We start from the raw sequence: 26,019 nt of genomic DNA, 5'->3' as shown, positions 1-26,019 counted from the left end.
CTGAAGTTTTTGTTCTCTTTCTCTCTGTCTTTCTCTCAGTTCTCTCACTCTTAATGATATCAGTTGATGCATAGTTAAAGATTAATTTTGTTTTATTTATCAAACATCATCAAAAATATTTTTGAAATCTCTCTTCCTTTCTCTACCTCTACCTTTCTCTCTGCTGCTATATCCCTCATTTTGTAGCTGATTTTTGAGAATATGTCCATTCCAGTAAATATGTTATAAATGTTTGTGTTTACTTTTAGGAACAATGTTAAAGCAAGGCAAAGGTCGATTGCATGCTGGAAATGATAGACTTAGTGATGATGATGACACAGATGAGGATGCTCTTTCTGGTGAGAATAAATATTGATTATAATTTACATGTATTTACTCTCTCTCTCTCTCTCTCTCTCTCTCTCTCTCTCTCTCTCTCTCTCTCATATTAGTTTTGCACACATGTAGTGACATTCAGGTTGAATGTGTAAAGAAAAAATAAATTAATCTGAAGAATAATAATTTATCTTTCTCCCTCTCTTCATTGATATTGCTCTCTCTCTCTCTCTCTCTCTCTCTCTCTCTCTCTCTCTCTCTCTCTCTCTCTCTCTATATATATATATATATCAGTTTTGCACGCATGTAGTGACATTCAGGTTAAGTGTCATCATTAATTAAACTTTAGAGAACTGAATTTATTGTTCTCTTTCTCTATCTACCTCTCTTTCTTGCAATATATCTTATTTTCTAGCTGATGTTTGAGAGAAAATTTTATAATTATGTTTTTGTTTACTTTCAGGAACAGTGCCAAAGCAAGGCCAAGGTCTGTTGAATGCTGGAAATGATAGACTTAGTGATGATGATGATGATAATTCTGGTGAGAATAAAGATTAATATTTATTCACACCATCTCAAATGTATCAGATCTTTCTCTCTCTCTCTCTCTCTCTCTCTCTCTCTCTCTCTCTCTCTCTCTCTAATTTGCTGACCATTTGTCTCACTTTCAGTAAATGACATCCTTTTCCACACAGATGTAAACATTTGTTCTTCATAACTATGCATTGAAAATTTTTATTGGTTTCCGTATTCATTTTGACCAAATGCAACATTAATAAGTCACACTTGTCACACTCAAAAAGGTATCTTTTAATTGGCGTATCAAATGGACAAATTTTGTACGGTTTCCAAAATTTTAAAAATACTATTGAATACACAGTAAATGTAGCTTTAAATGAATTTTATCCTATTTTCTTGTCAGTGAAAGACCCTGATTATGAGCCAGACCATAGCTCTGACAATGATTCTGACTCTCTTTTTGAAGGTATAGTATGTCCTTTTTAATGCTGTAATCAGTAATTAAAGAGAATTCAATTTGTCAATGTATCATTATCTTCAAAAGTATTCATGTAATATGTATAATTAATAGTTTCTATTGTTTAACACTTAAATTTATTTTTGTAAGTAAAAATCAACTTTGGGTTATAATAAGATGTTTAATATAAATGCATGAACAATTTACACTAAATTTTAAGATAAACAATCCCAATCAAAATTGTACCTGTATAATATTTTATTACATATTTTAACTCTAGAAAACCAAGATGATCTTCATCCTGACAGTTTGGGGGAATTATCTTGCAGTGACATTGGATTAGAAAGTAATTGATTTTCATCTATACATGTAATATTAAAGTTTTTCATCTGTTCATATGGGCTCTTAAAAACTATTGTGTATGAAATAGCTTTTAAATGATACAATTATAAATATCAAGTAGCATTTATGTCTTTGCATTAAACTATATATTGTCAAATCCTTTAACAATAAAAGAACAGCCCTCATTTATTTACTTTATCCCTTTTTGGACAATAAATTAAATCTTGTTTTTTCAGAATGTCCTACTATTGATCCTAGAAGAGAAATAGTATCTGATAGTGAAGAAAGTTGTGGTAGCATTGAAAGTGAAAAATATCCCATGCTCTCTGGAAAGACAGATAAGGACATTTCTTTTCAAGGTGTTCCTAAAAATTCGAATGGAAACTTAAAAAACAAGCTGCATGCCTGCTTCTTTTGTGAGAAGATGATTGCAAACATTGCAAGACACCTTGAGCTTGCACATAAAACAGAAGTTGAAGTAGCCAAGATTTTAGTTTTCTCCAAAAAAAGCAAAGAAAGGAGAAAAATGTGGGAGGAACTTGTGAATAAAGGAGACTTTGCTCATAACATATCTGTTCTGGAAAAAGGAGCTGGCATAATGATTCCAAAGAAACGTTCTACAAAATGTGAGATCAAAGACCTTATTCCATGTGAGAATTGCAAGGCCTTTTATAAGAAAACTGACATGTGGAAACACAGTAAATACTGTTTATCTGAAAAGAAAAGCCAAAATCCTGTACAGAAAGGTCGCCTTTTACTTCCAATCAGAAAATGTCAAGATGGGCTTTTCAAAAAAGTACTACTTACCATGAGAGATGATGAAGTTAAAGTGATAATTCAATCAGATCCTAGAATTCTAGATTATGGTCGGAGACTGTTTGAAAAACATGGCCACGAGCCACACAAAACTCAATACATATCTCAAAAATTAAGAGAAGTTGGTAGACTTCTATTTGCATGCAAATTATCAAAAGATATACAGTGTTTAGATGAGGCTCTTTTGAGCAAAAACTGGGATATTTTAATTCAGAATGTGCGTACTATAGCTGGATTTGATGAGGAATCTCATACCTATACCAGTCCATCCTTGGCTCTGAAGATTGGGCATAGTCTACAAAAGTGCGCCCGTTATATGCGGTCTGACGGTATCAAAGAAAATGACAGAGCAAAGATTGAAGAAGCAGACCGATTTCTTACTTTATACGAAACAGAATGGACCAATGACATATCGGGACATGCATTAACCTCCTTAAGTGAAAAGAAATACAACAAACCTCTTCTCCTTCCAGTTGTTAAAGATGTTGTCAAACTGAATAATTACCTGGCCAAAGAGGTGGAGACAGTTTGTGAAAAGATCGTAGTACAGTTTGACATGTCATTATATGCAAAAATGGCACAGTTGTGCTTAGCGCAACTGATTTTATTCAACCGACGTAGAAGTGGGGAGGCTGAACGTATCAAGCTGCAAGAATTTTCTGATGCTGAAAATGGAAGTGGAAAACCTGATGAAGTAGTACTAAGCACACTAAATGAATTTGAGAAGAAATTGTGCAATACTCATACTCGAGTTGAAATAAAGGGGAAAAGGGGGAGAAAAGTGGCCGTTTTGCTAACGGATGAGATGAAGAAGAATATCAAGATCCTTATTCAGCAGAGAGAAAAGGCAAAAGTTTCTGGAGACTGTTTGTTTTCAAAACCGGGAGATTCCAAATTTCCATACAGAGGAAGTGACTGCCTAAGGAGGTTTGCAAAGGAGGCAGGTGTAGATAATCCTACTGCTATTACCTCTACCAAACTTAGGAAACAACTTGCAACTCTTGCGCAAATACTCAACCTAAATGAGACATCGCAGGATATCTTGGCCACTTTTCAGGGGCACGACATAAGGGTCCATCGACAGTTTTATAGATTACCAGAGGATACAATGCAGATTGCCAAAGTGTCAAAGATACTACATAGCCTAAACAATGGATCCATATCCAAATTCAAGGGGAAAGATTTTGATGAAATACAACTTGATGACAAAGGTAAATGCCAGTAAACTAGATATAATATACATGTATTAATCAATTAATAAATTTAAAAAAATAGGTTTTAAATCAAGGTTATTAAAAATGCATGATTATTACGATATTTATTTATTTACTTTATTACGATAACACAATAAAACTACATGTATATTATTATGATACATTAATTTCTTTAAACAGAAGCAGTAGACAGTGAGAGTGATGAAGAGGAAACAGAAGACTTGGATGATGATGAAGAATACATTGAAGCAGTGGATATTGGTAAATTGGTCACACAAAATAGTGTAAAATTTCAAAATATCTTTGTTATGATTTCATCAGAAGTTAAACCTATAGGCAACATAAATCATGTGTACATGCCGTATACATGCATGATATTGAAGTTGGTCAAGCATTTTTAGTTATTTGAAGGCAATGAGTAGGATAAAAAATACAAATCTGGATTCTGCATGTTATTTTTGCTAGAGCCTAATACATCACCTTGAATTTCCTTTTAAAAAATATTGAACTTGTTAACTATGAATTCTATTACAATCAAAATATCCTATAAGTGAGTAATAATTCATTCATTCTGCAGTTTCTGACTTGAATGCATTATCATATTACAATCATTTAATCCCTTCTCATAATATTTAATTAATATTAAAGAGACAGAAGTTAAAAACAGTTATTATTTTAGCATTATTGCATATGATCTGACTTGTTCAATTCCTTTAATTTTTCCAGTTTCCCCAATGTCTGCAGAACAGGAACCAGGTATGTGTATGATAAAAGTATATTTATATCTCTGCTCTGATGGAGGTGGGGTATACTGTTCTACTATTGTCACTTTGTGTTACATGTTTATGAAGACTATTTATAGTGAGATATTTGAGAGAAAAAATGGCCACTGATTTCTTAGCAACTATCAATCGCAAATGCTTGAAATTTTAACACCATCTTTGTAAATGTATGTCATGTGGTGTGATATTCATTTTTGAACAAACCAGATATCAGCTTCCTGTTAAATGTTGATTATTCTTATTTTGATTATTCACAGTAGGGACATTGCTAGTAGACATTGGTACATAGATATCTTGTTCCTTTTCCTTAATTTAATTCAATGAAGCATAATTAAGAAATTAATGTAGGTTTTTTTTAAATTAAGGTTCCCAAGGGCCTGTAAAAAAGAAACCAAAATCAGGTATTATCTTTGTGCTTTCTTTCATTGTTTCTTTTCTATTTCAAATGTCGATAAAGTACATGTATCTGAAGTTCTTTTACTTTTGAAACACATTCTGCAATATATATTTTCAAATGACAAGTGCTTGTTTTTTTTTGGTTTCAGCACCAACTCCCAGGCACCACTGGACACCTACTGAGAAAGGTGCCCTGAAGAAGCTTTTCAGAAGGAACATTATCCAAGGGAAGACTCCTTGTCAGTTGGAGTGTCTTAATGCAATGAAAAAGGAGTCATGCTTGGCAAAATTTCCATGGAAGCAGATCAAATTTGCAGTAAAAAATTTAATTACAACTCAAAAACGTGAAAACAAAAAACTAGTTGATAAAATGTAATTTAGTGTAATTTGTCAGTCTTGTAATTTTGAAAAACTTAATGGTAAATTTAGTTTGTGATGATCGAAGGTCAAGATCTAGTAAATGAAAGATGACTACAGGTTTATGAAATTCAGGATATAATTTTTTTTCAATGATGCTTCATAGCAATAACATTGAGAGGGTGTACTAGAGCTTAATCTTGTAATAAACACAATGAAAAATCATGTTTTTAAGTGTCAATTTGAATATAATGTGAAGGAAGGAAGTAAAAAATCTTGTAGTTTTGTCCTTTTTATGACTAATGAAATATGTATAGTATGCTTGCAGGCACTCCGAAAACGGCATCAAATAAACTCTTGTCCTCCCCTTCAGAATAATTCGATTTAATTGCTAAAGAATTAAATCGCTTTATTAGAGAGACCATTATTTGGGTTTTTTGGGGTGATTAGCATACCCCAATAGCTACTTCGTCAATTAGTCAACCCCACTGCACTTCCTTTTCCTTTTCATCGACGGAGTGAAGCAGACGAGAAATCGCTATCCAGTTTGAAATCTGTTTATTTTAATTCTTTATTGTTGAATTTAAGTCATTCTATCGTAAAATTTAAAAAAGAGAAATATTTGACCAATATCTTATAGCTTTAGTTTCTCCATTGTTTATTTATTGCGTTTGATGATGCACATTTTAAACAGTGTTAATCGGCCACATGTTTGAAATTTATAGTGGGCATGAATAATACATTTTCAGTAATTAATTTTCAAGCTACGTTGTTTTTTCTCATAGTTAGAAGTTAGTTTCAGATAAATAAGAGAATGCCAAGGGGGAAACCTGCTCGAAAGAGACCTGCTGCGTCTGCCAGCGCCGAGCGGCAACCAGCCCAAAGTACTAAGAGGAGACATACCGGTAGATCGACCGCAAATCCTGTTCCAGCAGTAGAGGACAACATTAATGCCGTGTCAAACAGTGCGCCAGCTACCAATGATGCTACTGATGCTGTCTGCACTCCAAGTTTGGATTCTGCCTCTGTCAATGGTCCTGGATCCTCTATCCAAGGCAGTACAGCAGGTAATGAAGTTGCCAGTATTTATGACAGTTTGGGGGCAAATGTTTCAGAATCAGTAAAACAAAAAATAGTTAAGGGAGATTTTATTGATTTAGGTCAGCTACTATCCAATCCGATCCCGATGGATGGTAAGCAAACCCTTACAATATCAAATGGTCAAGTGGTCATTGAACCTAAGCGGGCCTCAGTGAAGATTACAAATGTACAGCAGTGGACAGATGCATTCTTGATTTTTTCATCTATATATTCTGTTGTTCACCCTGAAAATTTTTTAGGATTGTTGAAATACATCCACACTATAAGGCTAGGGGCTACAAGGTGTGCAGGAATAGGGTGGAAATTTTATGACGAGCAATTTAGGATGAGAATGGCTAAAAATCCTAGTGCATCATGGGGAGTCGTAGACCAAGAGCTCTGGCTTATGTATATGATTCCTTCAGCTAACCCAGTGCAAAAGCCTTTAACAGGAGGACGTTTTCTAAAATGTTATGATTTTAACAATTATGGGGTGTGTGTAAAACAACAGTGTCAATATTTACATAAATGTTTGAATTGTAGTGGGCCTCATCCATCAGTTATGTGTGTGGGGTCTTCTAATTATCAACCTGTTGCTAGGGATTTTTCAGGTCACAGATCCCCATCACCGTACAGAAGCCAGATTCCTTCTCCAAGACCAACTCAACCGCACAGAGCCAGATTCCCTTATGTACCCAGAGCTGCAGGGCCTAGGTTTTTCCCCAATTAATGTGCAAGTCCTTGCAGCTTACTTACAAAATTCTGATTATGATAAGAGGAGTGCTGAATTTTTAATTAGGGGATTTGTTGAAGGATTTAAAATTAATTACACTGGTCCAAGGGTTGCTACTAAGTGTTCCAACTTAAAGTCTGCTAGAGAAAATGAGCTTCAGATTGTTGAGAAAGTTTTTAAAGAAATTCATGCTGGAAGAGTTGCAGGACCATTTACATCAAGACCTTTTCCTAATTTACGTCTTTCACCCATAGGTTTAGTTCCAAAGAAAGATGGTTCATTCAGGTTGATTCATCACTTATCTTTTCCTGCCAATTCTAGTGTAAATTCATTTATTGACAAGTCATTTTGTTCAGTCAATTACTCCTCGCTGGATGATGCTGTTAACTTGCTAAGTTTATTGGGTACAGGAGCACTGATGGGTAAAATTGACCTCAAATCTGCATTTAGGTTGCTTCCTATTCACCCATCAGATTTTGAACTTTTAGGTTTTAGATTAAATGATATGTTTTTCTTTGACAAGTGCCTGCCTATGGGATGTTCAGTGTCTTGTAGTCTTTTTGAAGAGTTTTCAACTTGTTTAGAATGGTTACTAAGGAAGCATTCTGGCCAAGAATCTGTGGTGCATTATTTGGATGATTTTTTGTTTGCAGGTAAGGCAGGCGATAATGCATGCAATGAACTCATGTTAACATTTGTGGAGCTTTGTAGGCAGTTAGGTGTCCCTTTAGCTGATGATAAGACAGTGTGGCCTACAACTTCCCTAATATTTTTAGGTTTTGAATTAGATTCAGTAGAAATGAAAATAAAAATTCCAGTAGATAAGCTGTATAGTTTAAAGGATTTAATAATTTGTTTTCTGGCAAGGAAGAAGGCTACTTTGAAGGAATTTCAGGCCCTTGCAGGATTACTTAATTTTTGTCTAAGGGCCATTCCGCCAGCTAGAGCATTTACTAGACGTATTTATGATGTCATGCAAGGTGTTGTTAAACCACATCACTTTATTAGGGTTTCAGTAGCGGTTAAGGATGATTTAAGAGTATGGCTTACATTTTTAGATTTATTCAATGGCTGCTATTATTTTCCCCAGATTGACTGGGTAGATGATGAGCATTTACAGCTTTTTACAGACAGTGCAGGGAATTTAGATTTGGGTTGTGGTGCTTTCTTTAGAAACCATTGGTTGTTTTTTAAGTGGCCAACTGAATGGGCTGGTACAGAAGCAATGAGGGACATAACATTCCTTGAGCTTGTACCAATTGTCTTGGCAATCCATGCTTGGGGGAATCAATTAACTAGCAAAAAAATTGTTTTTCGGGTGGACAATGAGGCCTTAGTTGCAATTTTGAACAAAAAATCATCAAAGTCAAAGCGTGTCATGGGTTTGATTCGCCCTTTAGTACTGCAATCCATGTTAAGTGCTATTCAATTTAAGGCTTGTCATATTTTAGGTGTTCATAATGAAGTTGCTGATGCATTGTCTCGTTGTCAGTTTCAGCGTTTTCGGACTCTTGTACCCCAGGCAGACTTGGAACCAACACCAATACCAGATTCTTTTCTAACCATCATTTCCAGGCTGAGTTTAACAGATTAATTCAAGGTTCTATTGCACCAAATACTAGGCTGGCTTATGAGACAGGTTTAGTTGAATTTGACCGTTTTAGGGTCTCCAGTGGGTTACCTTTAGTATGGCCTCCTTCTGATCAACATATCATACAATTCATTGTTAGCTGTTCTGTAAGAGGGTTGTCATCTGCATCTGTAAGAACCTATCTGTCGGGCATTAGTTTTAAATGTAAACTTCAATACACACGAGACCCCACCCAAAATTTTGTTGTCAAAAAACTGTTGGCAGGCATGTCAAGATTAATAAGTACCACTGATGCTCGACTTCCCATTACACCTGCTTTGTTGGAGAGGTTAATAAATGTACTTCCAGTTGTTTGCAGCTCCTTGTATGAAGTTAAATTATTTTCGGCAGTTTTTTCGTGTTCATATTTTGGTCTATTCAGGGTGAGTGAGTTAGTGTTGGATAGCAAGAAAGGCAGTAGTTCCCATGCAATGGATGTCTCCAGCATCCAATTTTTTCAGGACAATTCAGCTGTAAAAATTTATGTGGCCCATTCAAAAACAGATCAACTTGGTAGGGGAGTTGTATTGATTTTGCCTGCAGTAGAGGGTAAGGTCTGTCCAGTAAAGTTGTTGAAGCAGTACTCAATGCTGCGTCCTAAAATGGAAGGCCCTTTCTTCTGTCATTTTGATAGATCACCACTAACTCGTTACCAATTTAATGCCATTTTAAAGAAATCTCTGTCATGTATTGATGTAGATATTAAAAAATACAAATCGCATTCCTTTAGGATAGGTGGCGCCACAACAGCCTCTATCAATGGCATTTCTGATGGTCAAATTAAAGAACTTGGGCGTTGGGAGTCAAGAGCTTATAAGCGCTATATAAGAATACCAACCTCAAAGTTACTTCATTAATGAGGACTTGAACTGTTGCCCCCTTTTTCTAGTGGCTTACTTGACGTTTTTATACCTTGTATGTTCATATTGTAGTGCACAGAAATGTTGAGTTGTTTACTGAGTATTTTGAATGTGTTTTTATGTTTGTATATATATATCTATATATATACATATATTCTTTCAGAAGTTGTTAAAGTATGGATTGTTGGATCCTCAATTATTTGGCAAGCATTTAGTCATGCTAGGTTGAATGGGGGGTCCAATCTTGATTTTTCTCCAATGGAAGCCAACATATGGTGGCAGGGAAAAGGCGGCATGAGATGGCGACATCTCCTCCCCAAAATCAGGCAAATGTTACGGTATGAAGACCCTCCACATTTTCTGGTACTTCATTGTGGTGGTAATGATATTGGTCAGATTAAATCTAGCGAATTGCGCGAAAAAATGGAGCAATCTTTAGATGCACTTTCTCCACTGTTGCCAAGAACAAGAATTATTTGGTCGCAAATACTTCCAAGACTGAAATGGCGTAATGCTAGAGACAACAATGCTCTCAATAAGACACGGGTGCGAGTAAATAGCTTTGTAGCTACAAAACTTTTAGCACACCAAGGGGGCTACATTCGCTATCAAAAGATTACTCCATCCGACAAAAGCTTATTCAAGGGAGATGGGGTGCATTTGACTGAAAAAGGCAATGAAATTTTCCTTAAAACCTTGACGAAAGCTTTCAAGAGGTTTATTTCGTCAGGTGTAGGAGTTTACTAGTACCCTTTGTCTTAATTATGTAATGGCCATGGCATACACTTAATTCTAGCTAAATACTAGTCATAAATTTAACATTCTAAATTCTAAGATTATATACTCTTAAACATCATAAGTTAGCATCTTAATAATTGTGTTCAGCTACCGCCCTTATGGCGGTGGACACTCCGTGTCCATATGGCGCAATCTTTAGCTGAACTTAAATAGGGCTATATTTAGTGAGCATCTGTTCCCAGGGCTCGCTACAACTCTAATTTTCAATTTGCTTATTTGTGTCAAATTTGATATGTTTGATTTGCTATTATGTTCTTTAACAGTTTCATGTATATTCCCATATTTCTGATTCATTTGCATATTTGACATTTTCATGTGCATTTCCATTTACATGTATTAGCCATTTGGGTTGCCATTATCGCCCTATTTACATGGGTTGGTAACCTTGGTTACAAATGTAGCCAGTAAATAATTGTAAATTGCTGAAAATTTTCTATTACATGTATTTGCCATTTGGGTTGCCATAATCGCCCTATTTTCATGGGTCGGTAACCTTGGTTGCAAATGTAACCAGTAAATAATTGAAATTTATACTGTAATCCAAAATTGTAGTGTAGCCATGGCCATTATTCGCCAATAAATATTACAATTATAGTTTTGGGGTTTTCTCTTAATAATTCGATTTAATTGCTAAAGAATTAAATCGCTTTATTAGAGAGACCATTATTTGGGTTTTTTGGGGTGATTAGCATACCCCAATAGCTACTTCGTCAATTAGTCAACCCCACTGCACTTCCTTTTCCTTTTCATCGACGGAGTGAAGCAGACGAGAAATCGCTATCCAGTTTGAAATCTGTTTATTTTAATTCTTTATTGTTAAATTTACCCACCCGCCCACACCATTTTTTACTACAGTAACTGATATAAATGTATCAAGAGACTATACATAGACATGTATATTCCCACTAGATATGATTGTGAATGTTAATCTGTCAAGGTATTTCTGGGACGGTATTTCTGCTGTTTATTAATTATGCTTTCAGTTCTTGCCACTTCCAATAACCAATATCAAACGATTTTGTCATGGCGCACTACAATGAGGTTGATCCAGCCAGCTTGTTTCCAAAAAGATCACGCACCAGCAGCCTGAATGTTGTGACTTCCATGATTCCTTTTCTATGGTTTGTGCCGACCTCGAGCAGGGATTTATATCGTTTTATGACTGTATAAAGGTTAAATATTGATGTTTCTCTAATTATTGCAATCTTTAGCTGAACTTAAATAGGGCTATATTTAGTGAGCATCTGTTCCCAGGGCTCGCTACAACTCTAATTTTCAATTTGCTTATTTGTGTCAAATTTGATATGTTTGATTTGCTATTATGTTCTTTAACAGTTTCATGTATATTCCCATATTTCTGATTCATTTGCATATTTGACATTTTCATGTGCATTTCCATTTACATGTATTAGCCATTTGGGTTGCCATTATCGCCCTATTTACATGGGTTGGTAACCTTGGTTACAAATGTAGCCAGTAAATAATTGTAAATTGCTGAAAATTTTCTATTACATGTATTTGCCATTTGGGTTGCCATAATCGCCCTATTTTCATGGGTCGGTAACCTTGGTTGCAAATGTAACCAGTAAATAATTGAAATTTATACTGTAATCCAAAATTGTAGTGTAGCCATGGCCATTATTCGCCAATAAATATTACAATTATAGTTTTGGGGTTTTCTCTTAATAATGTCAATTTGAATATAAGTATTAGGGTTTTTTCCCCCATAATTCAATTAGAAACTTTGATTTTCTACAGAACTTCTTTAAAGTCGTAAAGTACAAAAAAAAAGATTCATCACATCAATTATGACGTCATGATTGTTCTAGATCTAGGCCTTAAAATTTTCTGTTTTAATACAAACTGTTATTGCTTGTTCATGTTTCATTTCATTTGTTCTTTGAAAAAATGTGTACATGTATTTGGTATTTCTTAAATGCCTATTAGAGATGCCCTCTTTCATATAAAATGTTATTTCTTGTAATCACTTGCAAAACCAGTTTTGGTTACGCATACATTTTTTCAATCCACTGCATATGTATTCTATCACTGATTGCATTTAACTTAGTAACATTAAAAGAATTGTTGCATATGTTTTGTATTTTTTACTGTACTGAACTAATGACTGCCTTGATCAAACCGTAAGTGAATCAGGATTGTATAAGTTTGTACTTCACTTCTGTTAATGGTTATCAATTGTTTACTGATATGAAAAAACTTTGATCAAGAGTTTGATATCAAATGAAATGCATGCACATGTATTTTCTTATGTACTGGTTATTGAGGATGTTTGCCAATATTGTCTGTCTTTTTGGAAATACATATTCCTTGATTATTAATTTTTATGAAAAGACTGTTCTCAACGTTACAGTATTAAAATGAAATTAGATTCAATAATTGGTAAATGTACTTGTTATGTCATTTATTGAAAATATTAACAAGGGTTTCATATAACTTTTCATACTTTATGTGCTTCAAATACAGTTTATTATTTCTTGAAATCACTTTCAAAAACAATGTTTGTGTATGCAAGTGTTTTTATGCACTGCATTTTTTAAACAAATGTATATATTAACATTGAAAGAATTCTTGCACATGTTTTGTATCTTTTACTGTTCCAAACTAGTGATTGCCTTGGTCAAACTGTACTAAGTGAATCATAAATGCTTTTATGCAAAATTTTGGATTGAATTTTTGCTTCACTGCTATTTTAGATCATTAAAATCACAGTAATTATTAACATGTGCTTGATATGAAATGAAATGCATGTATGTTTTTTTATATACCAGTAATGCATATTATGATAATTCAGTATTGAGTAATGAAATTTCCCAATCATGTCTCTCTCTTTGCAAAGATATATTTTTTTCATTCTTATTTTTTTTTAATGCATCTGTTCTGAACCTTTTGAAAATAAAATTTAATTAATGTAGTTGTCATGTCATTAATTTTCAAAATAAAGGTTTTCATAATGGAATAAATACTTTGTTCTTGACATACGTACAGCTTTGCCTAAAAGGATCAATTGTGTCTATGCATGCTTCCCCTGGCCAATTGATATAGCACATACATTTCTTGGTCCCAAGTGTCCATAATATGTTTTAAAAACAATTCCATTTGATGCAAGAAAAGATTAGCTGCTGGCTGCATGCACTTTCAACTACACATTTTGGACAGGTGTTTCAATAGTCATGTACTCAAAGTACATATAGTAATATGTGCATTAAGTCCTCATTGAGGTGAAATAAATGAAATGAGTATGTAGTAGTCGGTTTCATGTGTGTATTTCAACACTGACAACGTAGTGAGAATCGTGTGTGTGTCATTGAAGAGTCACGTGGTCAAATGTAGTGGAATCCAGGTGAAAATTCAAACTATAAATATAAAGATTTAAAGGGTAATTGACCCCGTTGAATCATAAGAGAAGTCCCTCTTCTACAAATTTGTTCCAAAAATTTCATTAGGATGCTTAGAAAGCAGTGTAGTGACTTACTGGTGTAAAGTCTTGTGTAGTGAGTTTCATGTGTTTACAAGTATGTGTGTGTGTGTGTGTGTGTGTGTTAATTTCAAATGAGTGTATAAATACCAAAAACAATTAACTGGTTACCTTACTTTTTATACTTTTAAATTATTTCAAACTTCCAATACAATTATATTTAATTATATATCTATTTCCACGAAGTTTTTAGAACAAGTATCCTATAATGAAATGAATAATATCAGAAAAAAAATTAAATAAAACATGGTAAAATTGATTAAACTTATACTTGCTTATTGGAATAAATTCAAATAATCGCAAAGAGTCTTCATCCATCTTTTTTAAAACTATTGTATCTCCACGCATTCCCTTGTCACATTCTAATGCTGTGTGATGTTGTATTATTCCAGGTAAACTGAAACGTTTACACAATGTCGTCAAATTTAACTCTGCGTCTCCAGTTGTAATGTGTACTTCAAATTTCCCTATCATGAAAGCAAGTACATTGTAGTATGTACAAGAAATACATATACAAGTAGTTACTATGTATTTATGTTTTATAAAAATATGTTTGTTATTCACATGGTCATACTTTTCTTAATAATCTGAAATATTAGATCTATAATTGGGTTTAAACTAGATTTAAACAAAGCAAATATAACATAAACTGCATTAAGTTACAATGTTTGAGATAAGACTTTAAAATATTATCATTTCGTTTATCATAATAGAATATGTAAAGTTATTCCAATGTTAATGAAACTTATGAAAACATAATTGTTGCTTTCATTTAGAAAAAAATGTCTTTCAAAAATGTCTTTAATGTTATAGGAATATGTTTTAATGTATATCAACAAAGAATATATACTACTTAATATACTAAATATACAAATTGAGTATACTATTTTACTTAATTCTGAAACATCTTCATTTAGGTAAAATGAAAGAACTTTTTCGTCATCTTTATTCAATGAAACTGTTCACAATACAAATATTACCAAAATTATTAACAAATATATTAATAATATTCGAGATGTGTAACGATAAGATATCATATTGAAAAGAAGTTGACAAATATTTAATTAGAATTACCTCCCCTTATAGAAATAAGAAACCATTTCATCAGATATGTTGCATCAAGTATTAGAATCCACGAAGCATTAGTTCTTTCTTCTGAACTGTAGAATGTATCTAAATTGTTATCCAAAGCTTTTGATTTTGTATCCACCGAGTCAGAGACTTTCCAAATAATTGTCTGGTTTATTTGGGAAACTCCTGATGGTAAGAAAAGGACAAAAACGTTGAATGTTCTACTATATATATTATATTCAATTTTGATCACAGGTAGGTATAATGACTAATTAGGGGGGTTCAGATATCATCTTAAACATAAATTTATAGAAATGAACTTATAAAATTCACTTCTAAAGAACCTGAGAGCTGAAAATGTGACAACGTTTTCCTAAGAAAATGCAATAAATACAACACCAGGTTTTGCAAACTGGTACTCCTGTATACAGGCACAAGTTCTATACATTGGGTTATGAAGGACCAATTTTAGATATGAACGTTTTAAGCAATAAATAGAATCTATATCATATATGAATTATTTAAAAAATATTGAATAATTTAATCTAAAAAATTACAAATCAAAGTTTACTTTTTAAAAAAAATATTAGGATTACCCATTCCTACTTAAAAGTTTGACCATATGCAACTTCTGCATAGAGTTGTAACTGTTTAATTTTTTTTCCTTTTCATCTATCAAAAAACGATGTAGATGTAATTCTGATAAAATTGATTTTTTTTAAAATTCCTACTCACTACTGATTCGGAGTGTTAGTAAAGTGTGGCACTTGTATGTATATCATCCAATTATCTAAGCCAGGAAAGAATTTAAACAATAATTAGCCGAAGAATCGCGGTTTACACTGAGAGATTGAATACTACAGACCCTGAAACGTACTACTACACCACACGCTCGCTGCACGCTCGCTGCACGCTCGCTAAACGGTTCACACGAAACGCTGAACGGTTTACTAGAAACGCTGCACGCTTTGCCCGAAACGATAAACGATTTACACGAAACGCTAAACGGTTTACACGAAACGATTCTCGCACGAAACGATTTGCTCGCTTTTCACACGCTTTGGACACGCTTTTATTCTGATCGATTCGGGTCCTCTCGGAGTTGTACCCTGACTCTGTAAGTAAGAATTAATTTAAAGAAAACACGAAATTATAGAAATACTGATATTAGAAACATATATGTACATAAGTATTGAATTGATTAATTAAATTAATTTGGTACTTATATTTAAAGCAAAACAATATTTTTTCACAGAATTAGCCAAAAATACTTCTACATTGTATAAATATATTTATTGCTCAAAAGAAATATCCATGATTCTTATTAGTGTCGTAATAATAAAAATTCCAAAGAAAAGAGTTATTGTAACACAATATTTAATACCAAAAATAAAATCCGCATCATTACAAACTAAAATCGGTTTTTCAGTATTCGGCGGGATTTGTTTTTTCTTCTCACATTAATATTTTTATTGGTTTCAGAGAATACGATGTAAAAATACTAACAGTAAATAAACTCGTAATTATTTTGAATGTTATGTAAAATAAAATTAGTCACATAAGTTAGAAAATGCTATAAAACAACCGATTAATTTTTATCTTATGTCGAATCATTCGCATAAATAAATGTTCCGTACATAATATCACCAAAAAAATCAATCGATTAAACAATAAAGAAAGATGTCATTACTATTTCGGATTTCGGAAAGAACAAGAAATAAAAAATGATTTTAAATGTTTTTGTCTCAATATTGGTATACATAACCGGCGCCCCGCATAACGGCGTAAAATACATGTATATCTATCATTACCTATTTGAATTAAGTATCATGCAAGCCATATAGATTCCCATAATAATTAATTGCATGTGTACATTTTGGGAAAAGTCCAGTGTGTTAATTACATGTTGTTTTTGGCAATCAGTGTTTAGATAATTAAAATAATAGCTTGTTGAAATATTTTTAATCGGTATTCAGAAGAATTTACTTCCTTAATTTCATAGAAATGAACAGTATTATAATATTTTCTTTCTATATTTACATTTAATTTTGTTCAAATTAATGTTAAATAATCCATCATTGAAATTGTGTGCATCATCAAATACTGATTCCGACTACCTTGAAGTCATTAAATTTCTATTGGCTATTGACAAAAAAAGAGACGCGTGACCATCCAATGAAAACGAATACACAGAGTTTGATTGACAGGTTTAGCCAGGTGCAGGTCTTACCCGATGTCCGAGGTTATGTGTACTGATTGTACACAGCCGAATAGTCTCAGTAACTAGTCTTCTTTCAATACACGTACTTTTATTTTGTATGTTAAAAATTAATTCAATTTTGTAAAAAGATAAGTATATCATTTCGTATACAATGTAGATTTTTTTCACGAGAATATCTCAAATGAGTTTTGCCAATCACAAACAGTTTAAAGTAATGTTTAACACGAGCGCTGTTTTGAAACAATAAAATTGTCAGAGAGTTCCGAATGAAATCTGATGAACGTTTCACACGGTTCTCGCACGCTTTGCCCGAAACGATTTACACGCTTTGCCCGAAACGCTGCACGCTTTGCCCGAAACGCTAAACGGTTTACACGAAACGCTTCATGATTCACACGAAATGCAAAACGGTTTACACGAAACGCTAAACGGTTTACACGAAGCGTTTCTCGCACGAAAGTCGCACGCTTTTTTGGTGTAGTAGAACGTTTCAGGGTCTGTATTAACATGTACGCGCAGTACAGATGTTTGACCCACCGCTATATTGATCATGGAAAAATAAAGCGCGAGTTCATTGTGCCGCCATAAAAAAACTTTCTTTTGCTTGTTTTTCGACAGAATACGAAGGAATGGAGACGTGTAATAGCTTTTTCGATTTACACCACGTAATATCCCTGTGAAATTTTTAGCAAAGCACTACAGGAGCTTCAAGGAATACTGGTATGCTGCAAAAGATTAGTTTGACGAATCTTCAGGCTAAGCTCGTTCTATTTCTCGCACACTGGTTCTTAGATTTTGCTTTATTTGGCAACGCTCGATATACACGCAAGATAATTCACGCCATTTCGGGCTTATCATAGATCAAACCCTCAAGAAGCTCATAACATTTTCTCATAACATTTTTTAATAATAAAATATCTCGCATTTTAGTGCAAACATGTGATTAAATCAATATCGAAACAGTTCAGAAAGCAAAGCAATTTTCATCAAGGTACACAGACTTGCTTATTCATACCTATGATTTCAACTTCATATATCTGCATCGGGTTTTTCTCCAAGGACGTGATTAAAACTTTATGTCCATATTTGAACTCCGAGTTGCTGCATGTTATTATTTTCTTCATAATCTGTGCATTATCTTTAGGTTTAGATATGTTTGCACAACTAACATATTCACTTTCTGTATCTTTAACTGAAATTCTATAGGTACCTGCATGAAAAAATGCAATAATAATCACTGATCGCATGTCTCAATAGATTGCGACCGTCATGCGTATCACTTAAAGCTAGTGATGAACGACTTTTAACACTAAGATTTTCTTCATATAAATGAGACTAAGTATGAACTAAAATTGAATTAAGAGATGTATATTTTCTTTCCCTCGCATAACTAAAATCTTGGATAATTTCTCTCTCCAAGCACTGGTGTTCGTTATAATTTGATATAATATTTTGTCATTAGATAAATTATGACTTGTTTATAAATTATATTTCTTGTTTTCATGATATCATAATAAAATTCAAAAGAGAACTCTGTATTCTTTACATAAATTTGGTAATACACGTTACGCACTAAAGCAAAATGAATCAAGATTTTTTAAAACATTTAATTAATTGCTTTTGTTACAGACATTTTAAAGATATTATCGATGTGCATTTAAAGAAAGACTATCAGAAATAACCAAATAAACATGGTTTCAGTTTTTAAACTAACCACCTAAGTATAAGAGTTTTAATATTGCTAGTATGTCGTTTTGATGAAGGAGTCCTAAATTACAGACAGCAATTTATTTAAAAATACAATGATGTTAAAATAGAATGGAAGGAGTAGCAAATTCAAAAATTTTGATTAATTTAATAAAACATATATTTTTAGATAAGCACAAAACGTTAAAAAATATGAATCAAATTATTAATTCTCATATATATGTTTACCCTATCCTAACACGCTCTTTGGGTTTTAATAGTGCAGCGTGAATGAAGAAACGATATGTTCAATCATTTATATAGGAATACTATGACAAGTATATCCATAAAAAAACAGGATTCAATCGTAGTTCAAAGAAACAAAAATCGCGTGTCATAAAATTGCTATATATTTTTTATTTGTTTATAAATACTATAACATTTTCAATGACCTGTTAATTATTTAAAACTCATTACGAAAAAAATATGCATGGTTGTGTCAGTTGTGTGTAACAGCATGAATTAATAAACAAAGACGTGTACCTTAAAAATAAGAAATAAACCATTATTTACCTGCTCTAATGCTGACATATATCCAAATAATTCTGATTGATTTATCTAATTTCATTAACCATTTACTGTTTACTCCAGCTGTCAGAGAGAATGTGTCCATGTCACCATCACAACCAAGAAACGCCTCATACGAACCATTTGTAGAGGTCTGGTATGCCCTCTTTTTGACAAAGGCTGTTGTTTCTAGAATTTTTATATTAAAAAAAGGTACAAAAGATTAACAGTATAGTATACCATTTTACGACTGAACAAACAAAGTTGATAAAAAGTACATTACCTAGTTTAAATATAGTTAGTACCATAAAAGATAACCAGAAACTTTTCGCACAAGCGTATGACATTCTCGTTGTTGATTAGTATGGAAATGAAAACGTTAATAGCAAAAATATGTTTAGAAGTGCTTTACTTCCTCTAATATTGCAAATTATATTTCATCGCCTTTCCCACATTAAGTGAAGACCTTCGATAGTTTTTCCATCCGGCTCGGGGATGTCATGTCTGATTTTCGCGAATGTATTTCCTGAAACATTACATTAAAAATGTAGTTCACAATGTTTTAGGATTGTGGTCTTTATTCGTAATTTGTATAAAATATTAAGATCACAATGTTTCTAAAATATTAGAATATATAAAATACAAAAAAAATACAATCAACAAGTGTTGATGATGTTAACATTGTTTAAAATGCTAACAGTGCAGCTGTAATGATCAATTAAAGGGTTCTAACAAAATTGCATTTCTTCCTTGGAAAAAACCCGCATATTTTTGGCTTCATGTATGCCGGAAAACTATTGCATCGCGACAAAATAAACAATACTAGTATGATCTTCGTTTGTTTAATAAAAATCTTCATATTATATCTGCTTTAACATTATGTATTAAAACATGACTATGAAAATTGACCATAACAGTACACAGGTAATATGAACAAAGCAACCAAAAAAAAAACAACAACAACAACAACAACAAACCCAAAAAAGCCGTTTTTTATGATAATAAATACTAAATAAACAAATAGCGATAGTTACGAAAGCCAGTTTGTGCCATGTCTGAAAAAGTATCACTTTTGTGAGCTGGCAAAATTACCTTATGGTACGCATGTGTTTTTGTTGTAGTCAATGAGTAATGATACATTGTAGCACATAAAAATACTAACGACAATGACAGATAATGCATTCTATCTACTCGCCTTTGTTTCTCTTTTAATGTCATCGCTGCAATGTCTAGATTCTTTGCAGATCTCAAAGAAATACGAATGTTTTCAAAACTCTTAAGATTAAAATTTTCTTGATTTGATCACCTTGTGACACATTTGTGTTTCGAGCGATATACATGTACATCTAGTTTCAGTTTGCTTCGTATATTTGCACACTATTACTGAATTGCAACTGGAATACACCTGAGACATCAATGAAACATCAATAAAAGTTTAACCCCATTTCCTTTTGATGGCCGCTATATTGTTATATGGTGCCGCCGGATTTATTTTTTAAAATTTAAATGGTACTCATATAATATAATTTATTCTCACACAATAATCCAAATGCTGATTTGTGTTAACCAGTACTTAATTACATGCCAGGTTGTCTCTTGTCACAAACTTATTTACGCTTATTTTCACAAGCATATCGTATTAAAAACATTAAGCTTTCCCTTTATTACAAAAAGGAAAATCTTTCAGATCGGGATACAATTTTTTGCTATTTCTTAATTTGCTATGAAGAATGTTGTGACACTTTTACGGTTATAATAACATTCACATTGAGGTTTACCTTGAACTTATGTGAATATAAGGTTCATTTTTTACCTTTGTTTTTTCTGATCTTACAAAATCATTATATGATTTTATCCCATCAGAATCAAAATTTTTAAAAAGTACATTATTAAATAACTTACTAATTTATTCATGACAGAAAGCCGAAATAAACTAATATTTATAGTTAAAAATGTCATACATGATAAATTGTAATTGCTGTTAAATAACATTATGATAATTAACTTTTTTGCCCAAATAGCTTTTAGACAGTCCAGTTCTGCATTTGGTTTTTTTTTTATTTTGCTCTTTAATTTAAATTTATATAGAACTAGTGATACAGTGCTGCTATCGTGAAAGTTGACAAAACTATCCTATCCTATCCTATATCCTGTATCCTGCATCCTATCCTGCAAATAAGCTCTATCCTATCCTATCCTATCCCATACTTTCAAAATATAGGAATGCAAGTTAAATGAAACGAAATTTAAATTTAAAATGATTTTACTAATTAATGTAGTACTCAAAATGAATAATTAAATCTTAAAACCGAATATTCATCGAGCGGGATAACTTATTTACCTGTGCTACGGTAAAATTAAATCGTACGCGGGATGGACACAATAACGTAAACAAACAGGTAAGCGATTAGATTTTTGATTTAATTATATTTATGCATAAAAAAACAGATAAATAACTTCGATGCACTTATTGAGAAACTATTTAGTCACATATTTTTTTTCAAATTATTTTCTTATCACATACAACTGAGCGTCATTCTCATTATTCGAGCGATTCGTTCGGCGATAAATGTAAACACGATCTGAAAATAAGTAATTCCTTTAGGAAGTTTATATCGTTTATAGTTTAAACCACTCGGAGGTATTTTTAAAGTATGAATTCTTAAGCATTTATAGCTAGCTAACATTTATAAATTCGATATGTTCAGGTTAATATCGGACAAAAATATGCGTCCCTGTTACTGGGCTTCGAAGAAATTATATTAAACGTGAACCAATGTCTGATTCTTGTATACATGTTTATCTTTTAAAATGCCAAATTAGTCGTTTATAAATCCAAGCTTTTATTAATTTGCATACTTTAAATGAAGTAAATATAGAAATATATTTCTGACGTTGTGAAATGTTGCAACGAATTTTTGCAGTAACTCCGTACTTGCGTACGAATTGACAAAGATGTAGCGCCGACATTTTAGCGCGCATTAATGTTATGCACCGCGTTCTTGATATAATAATTATTCTTAAATGGTTTAACTTGTGAAACGTTTTAAATTGACGTTGAAAATACATTGTTTAGCCAATTTTCGTTTCGCAAAATAACTCTGAAATTTATACTCGAATCTGATTGGCTACAGGATGCAGGATAGGATAGGATAGGATAGGGTAGAACTTAATTTGTATATTTCTATCCTGTATCGTGCATCCTGCATCCTATCCTATCCTATCCTTGTCAACTTTCAGGATAGCAGCACTGTAAGTCTTCAAGACGATGTTAGAAATGTATACTAATTCAGACGTCTTGTATTGCATTAAACATCATGTAGTTATAAGTCATTTAAGATGATCCTTAAAGCATGAAGAAATGGATTTGAGTCTGAAACAATTACTCTCATTCAATCCATTATTTATTTGTAGAGTTTCCTGGCTTAGTCGATTGGTCGAATATTCATTGATTAATTTGAATGTATTGTCTTTTAAAATCAAATAATGCTATTTTCACGTACAGCTTACCCTAATCTAAATTAAGCACTGAATGCTTATTTTTAATATCGTCGGTCCTATAAAACACAAGAACTTGCAGAAATATTGAATACCATGCGTTAGCGCTGTATATTAAATGGGTGTGTTACCGTTTTGCACACATTTGAGAATTCGGTGCAAAAAATAGATGTGAATTATGTTTTAATAACAATTCAAGTTTGATTTTTACCTGAAATTCACCTGTATTATTCAAATGCATATCAAAGAAGAGTTCGGTGAATAATGTACATGTAACCTAGTCATGCACCTTAGGAATTTTAAGTTTACTTAAAATGCTTTATATATTGATTTTACAATTTTTCGCCTTACGAGGTATCGAACTTTTTAATGTCTATCATCAAGAAGTAGAGAGTGCTCTATTTGGTCACGTAATGTTGGTGTGTAATCATTTGACCAATGAAATTCAACGCGGGAATTCTAGCGACTTCCTTTGTTTAGAAAGACGCGCTAATTCATTTTCTTTCAGGACGCCGCACGGGTAACACCTTTGATTACTGATTCTGTTCGTTCGGACCATTTCTTTAAAACCCCACCACTTACCCTCCACCTTTCCAGTGTTTAATTTTTAGGGTCTTCCGTTTCCAACGGAAGACCCTCTTATTTTTCTTCGGTTTCTTTTTATTATTATTCTATTTTTTATTTTTTTCTAACTCCTTCTCGGCTTATATCTCAAAAAGATTTTATCCGATTTTAAATGAAATTTTCAGAGCTTTTGTAAAGTTACCGTGCCTCAACGATGTTAAAGTTTCAACATTTACGTCACTTTCGTTCAAATTTGACGGCCATTTTTTATTTTCAAAAAAGTGATTTTGTCCGTAGGAAATCTCCATAAACTTTAAAAATGCCACTTTGAAATTTTTACTGCTGATGAATGTATCAATTCTATGGTGTACTGAGGATTTAAAATTTTATTGAGATATTCAGGATTCAAAACCTATTTTCCGGAAATTTTGATTCCGCGTTCTTGGTTTAAAAAAAGTATTAAGTTCAAAGTGAAATTAATTCTTACCAAAATTAATTTGATTTTTAAGTCTTACTTTGACACGTTCGGATTTTTTTGTTAAGTCGTTCAAGAAAAAATAAAGGTTTTTGTTAATTCGTTCTCAGAATCATTCGGATTTTGTTAAATCGTAGGAAGAATTATTCGATTTTTTTATGTTTTTTTTTCTTTAAGTTACACTTGTTATTAGTTTAAGAACTCTGTTTCTTACAGGAACATTTTGCTTTACTCTCGACATTAACGGAAGACCCACTCGTTGCTCTGCAACGAGCTCTGCTATAGTTTAATATTATTTTCTTTTTTTTTTCATATGTTTTCTTCTCATTCCATGCATGTATCATATTGTAGATTAACATGGTGTTTATAGACCACAAAGAATTTCACGATATTACGTAACCAATTATCGACTTCAGTTTCTCAATATAGACAATTAATAAAATTTATATTTGTATATGAATATTAAATAATATTATAATAATATTATATTATGTATTACATTTATTAAAATACTATTATAATTACATCATATTAGGATCAAAAGCCGAATTGTTCTTAATTCAATTAAATTTAAATTGTAGTGATACGTAATATTATTTTATATACATTGTATCATGTATCGAAATATGAAGGTGATGGTCATACGTCAAGTAAAATACATCATTTATAGCCCTTCATATGGAAATCAATTATGGATATATTAAGAGTAATGTTTTAAAACATCTTAATTCTTTAAACTGTTGGTTTTAAATTCATTTTGATGATACAGTATTATTGTAATATTCAGCTACTAAAATACAATTACAAGCTACTTGCTATTATGAATTTAAATTTTGTTAAAAAATTGTTGGAAATTAACAATTCAAGTTAAAAACATCAGAATATTTCCAGAACGGAATGCCCAGAAACGAGTTGACTAATTGACACCATGGCGGAAAGTGTAGGGTCATCGGGCAGATACTTCGAATATGACAACTGCATGCAAATGGATAATAATGCATAATCTAGCGTGTTTTAATTTCATATTTTTCATACGACGACAGAATGGTTGTAAACCTTAGACATTATTTTGTAAACATTACCGATTAATGAACAGATTATTGTATTCTACGTCTATATGGATAAATGATGTATGCATAAAATGGGGAAGTTTAATGGGACCCCCCTCTACCTCCATATTGTTTTTCAAAACAGTCTTTTATCTGAAATTCTTATTTGAAACAGTAATAGAAATAATATTGAAAATTGACCTAAAGAACCAAATTTAGAGAGAGGAGAGGGACACTAAATACTCATTCACTGGTTAATAAATCAATAAAAAAACACCATATTTTCATTCAGCTGCAACAAACAGGAGTAAGGCCACGTACATGTATATATTATCCATTTAAGTCTGGCTTTTCATCCCTGCCCTCTCCTGTAAATATCAAACAATGCAGTTTGTTTAAAATTTCAACCTTAAGGAATAAGTTAAACATTAAATATTTAAGTTTTTATATATAATATAGAAATCGCACAATTATCTGTACAGGGTCTTTCGTATGCAATCGAATCAAAGATAGCAACCCCCTCGAGGGCCCCTCGATGTATGCAAATAACGTTCTATTTTCACTTCATGCAAACGTATGTTTTGCGACGAATATTTAAGTTTTTAAGCAATTCTATGAAGAATTCACGTACAAAATTGTTAAAGTGTTGATTCATTACCTACATCTGTGTCGTCCCTCCTCGATTCATTGATAGATCCAGCATCCTGCACGCTCTACTTTATATTCGGCTATTTACGTATCCCTTCCCGAATAGCAATTAGCGATGGCTGCAGAGATGGTCAGTTCAAACAAACGATCGATTTATCGCATGGATATGTTTATTTACAACAGACTGTGGTGGCTGCTATTTGCAGAATATGCATTACTGGTTGTTATTTGCTAATTGACGGCATAAAATTGTGTTCTTAAAATTACTGCCGCCGACAGTTCATATTGCTTTAAGCGAATGAAAGGCAATAGAGCCATAATTCTATCGTAAAATATGAAACATGAAAATTTTGTTGAACTATCTTTAACCATTACTAATTTAATTTAGAGTTTTTTGTCTTTCAAGATTACTAAATACGATATTTTAATTGTAAGAACTATTTCT

General features: G+C 32.5%; 2 protein-coding genes and 1 long non-coding RNA gene across 3 annotated transcripts in view; 1 reads left to right on the top strand and 2 right to left on the bottom strand.

The window, feature by feature from the left end:
* Nucleotides 1-26,019, bottom strand: part of LOC136274339 (receptor-type tyrosine-protein phosphatase zeta-like) — a 148,955-nt gene that overhangs the window by 38,928 nt on the left and 84,008 nt on the right. The window lies entirely within an intron of this gene.
* Nucleotides 248-5,571, top strand: LOC117686109 (uncharacterized). The gene is made up of 9 exons (XM_066080881.1): nt 248-338; nt 779-856; nt 1,238-1,300; nt 1,572-1,637; nt 1,870-3,660; nt 3,844-3,924; nt 4,390-4,419; nt 4,811-4,846; nt 4,991-5,571. The coding sequence occupies exons 1-9, from the start codon at nt 254-256 to the stop codon at nt 5,215-5,217; spliced, it is 2,457 nt and encodes an 818-aa protein (XP_065936953.1). The 5' UTR covers nt 248-253; the 3' UTR covers nt 5,218-5,571.
* LOC136275138 (uncharacterized) lies at nt 14,077-19,527 on the bottom strand. Its single transcript, XR_010713662.1, has 4 exons — nt 19,347-19,527; nt 18,103-18,297; nt 14,870-15,052; nt 14,077-14,262 (listed from the first exon to the last, which is right to left on the bottom strand). It is a non-coding gene; the product is annotated as an uncharacterized lncRNA (long non-coding RNA).

This window comes from Magallana gigas, chromosome 4 (assembly GCF_963853765.1).
Source record: "Magallana gigas chromosome 4, xbMagGiga1.1, whole genome shotgun sequence".
NCBI classification, from domain to species: domain Eukaryota; kingdom Metazoa; phylum Mollusca; class Bivalvia; order Ostreida; family Ostreidae; genus Magallana; species Magallana gigas.
The sequence above is the reverse complement of the archived record's forward strand: the minus strand, read 5'-3'. Positions and strand labels throughout refer to the sequence as shown.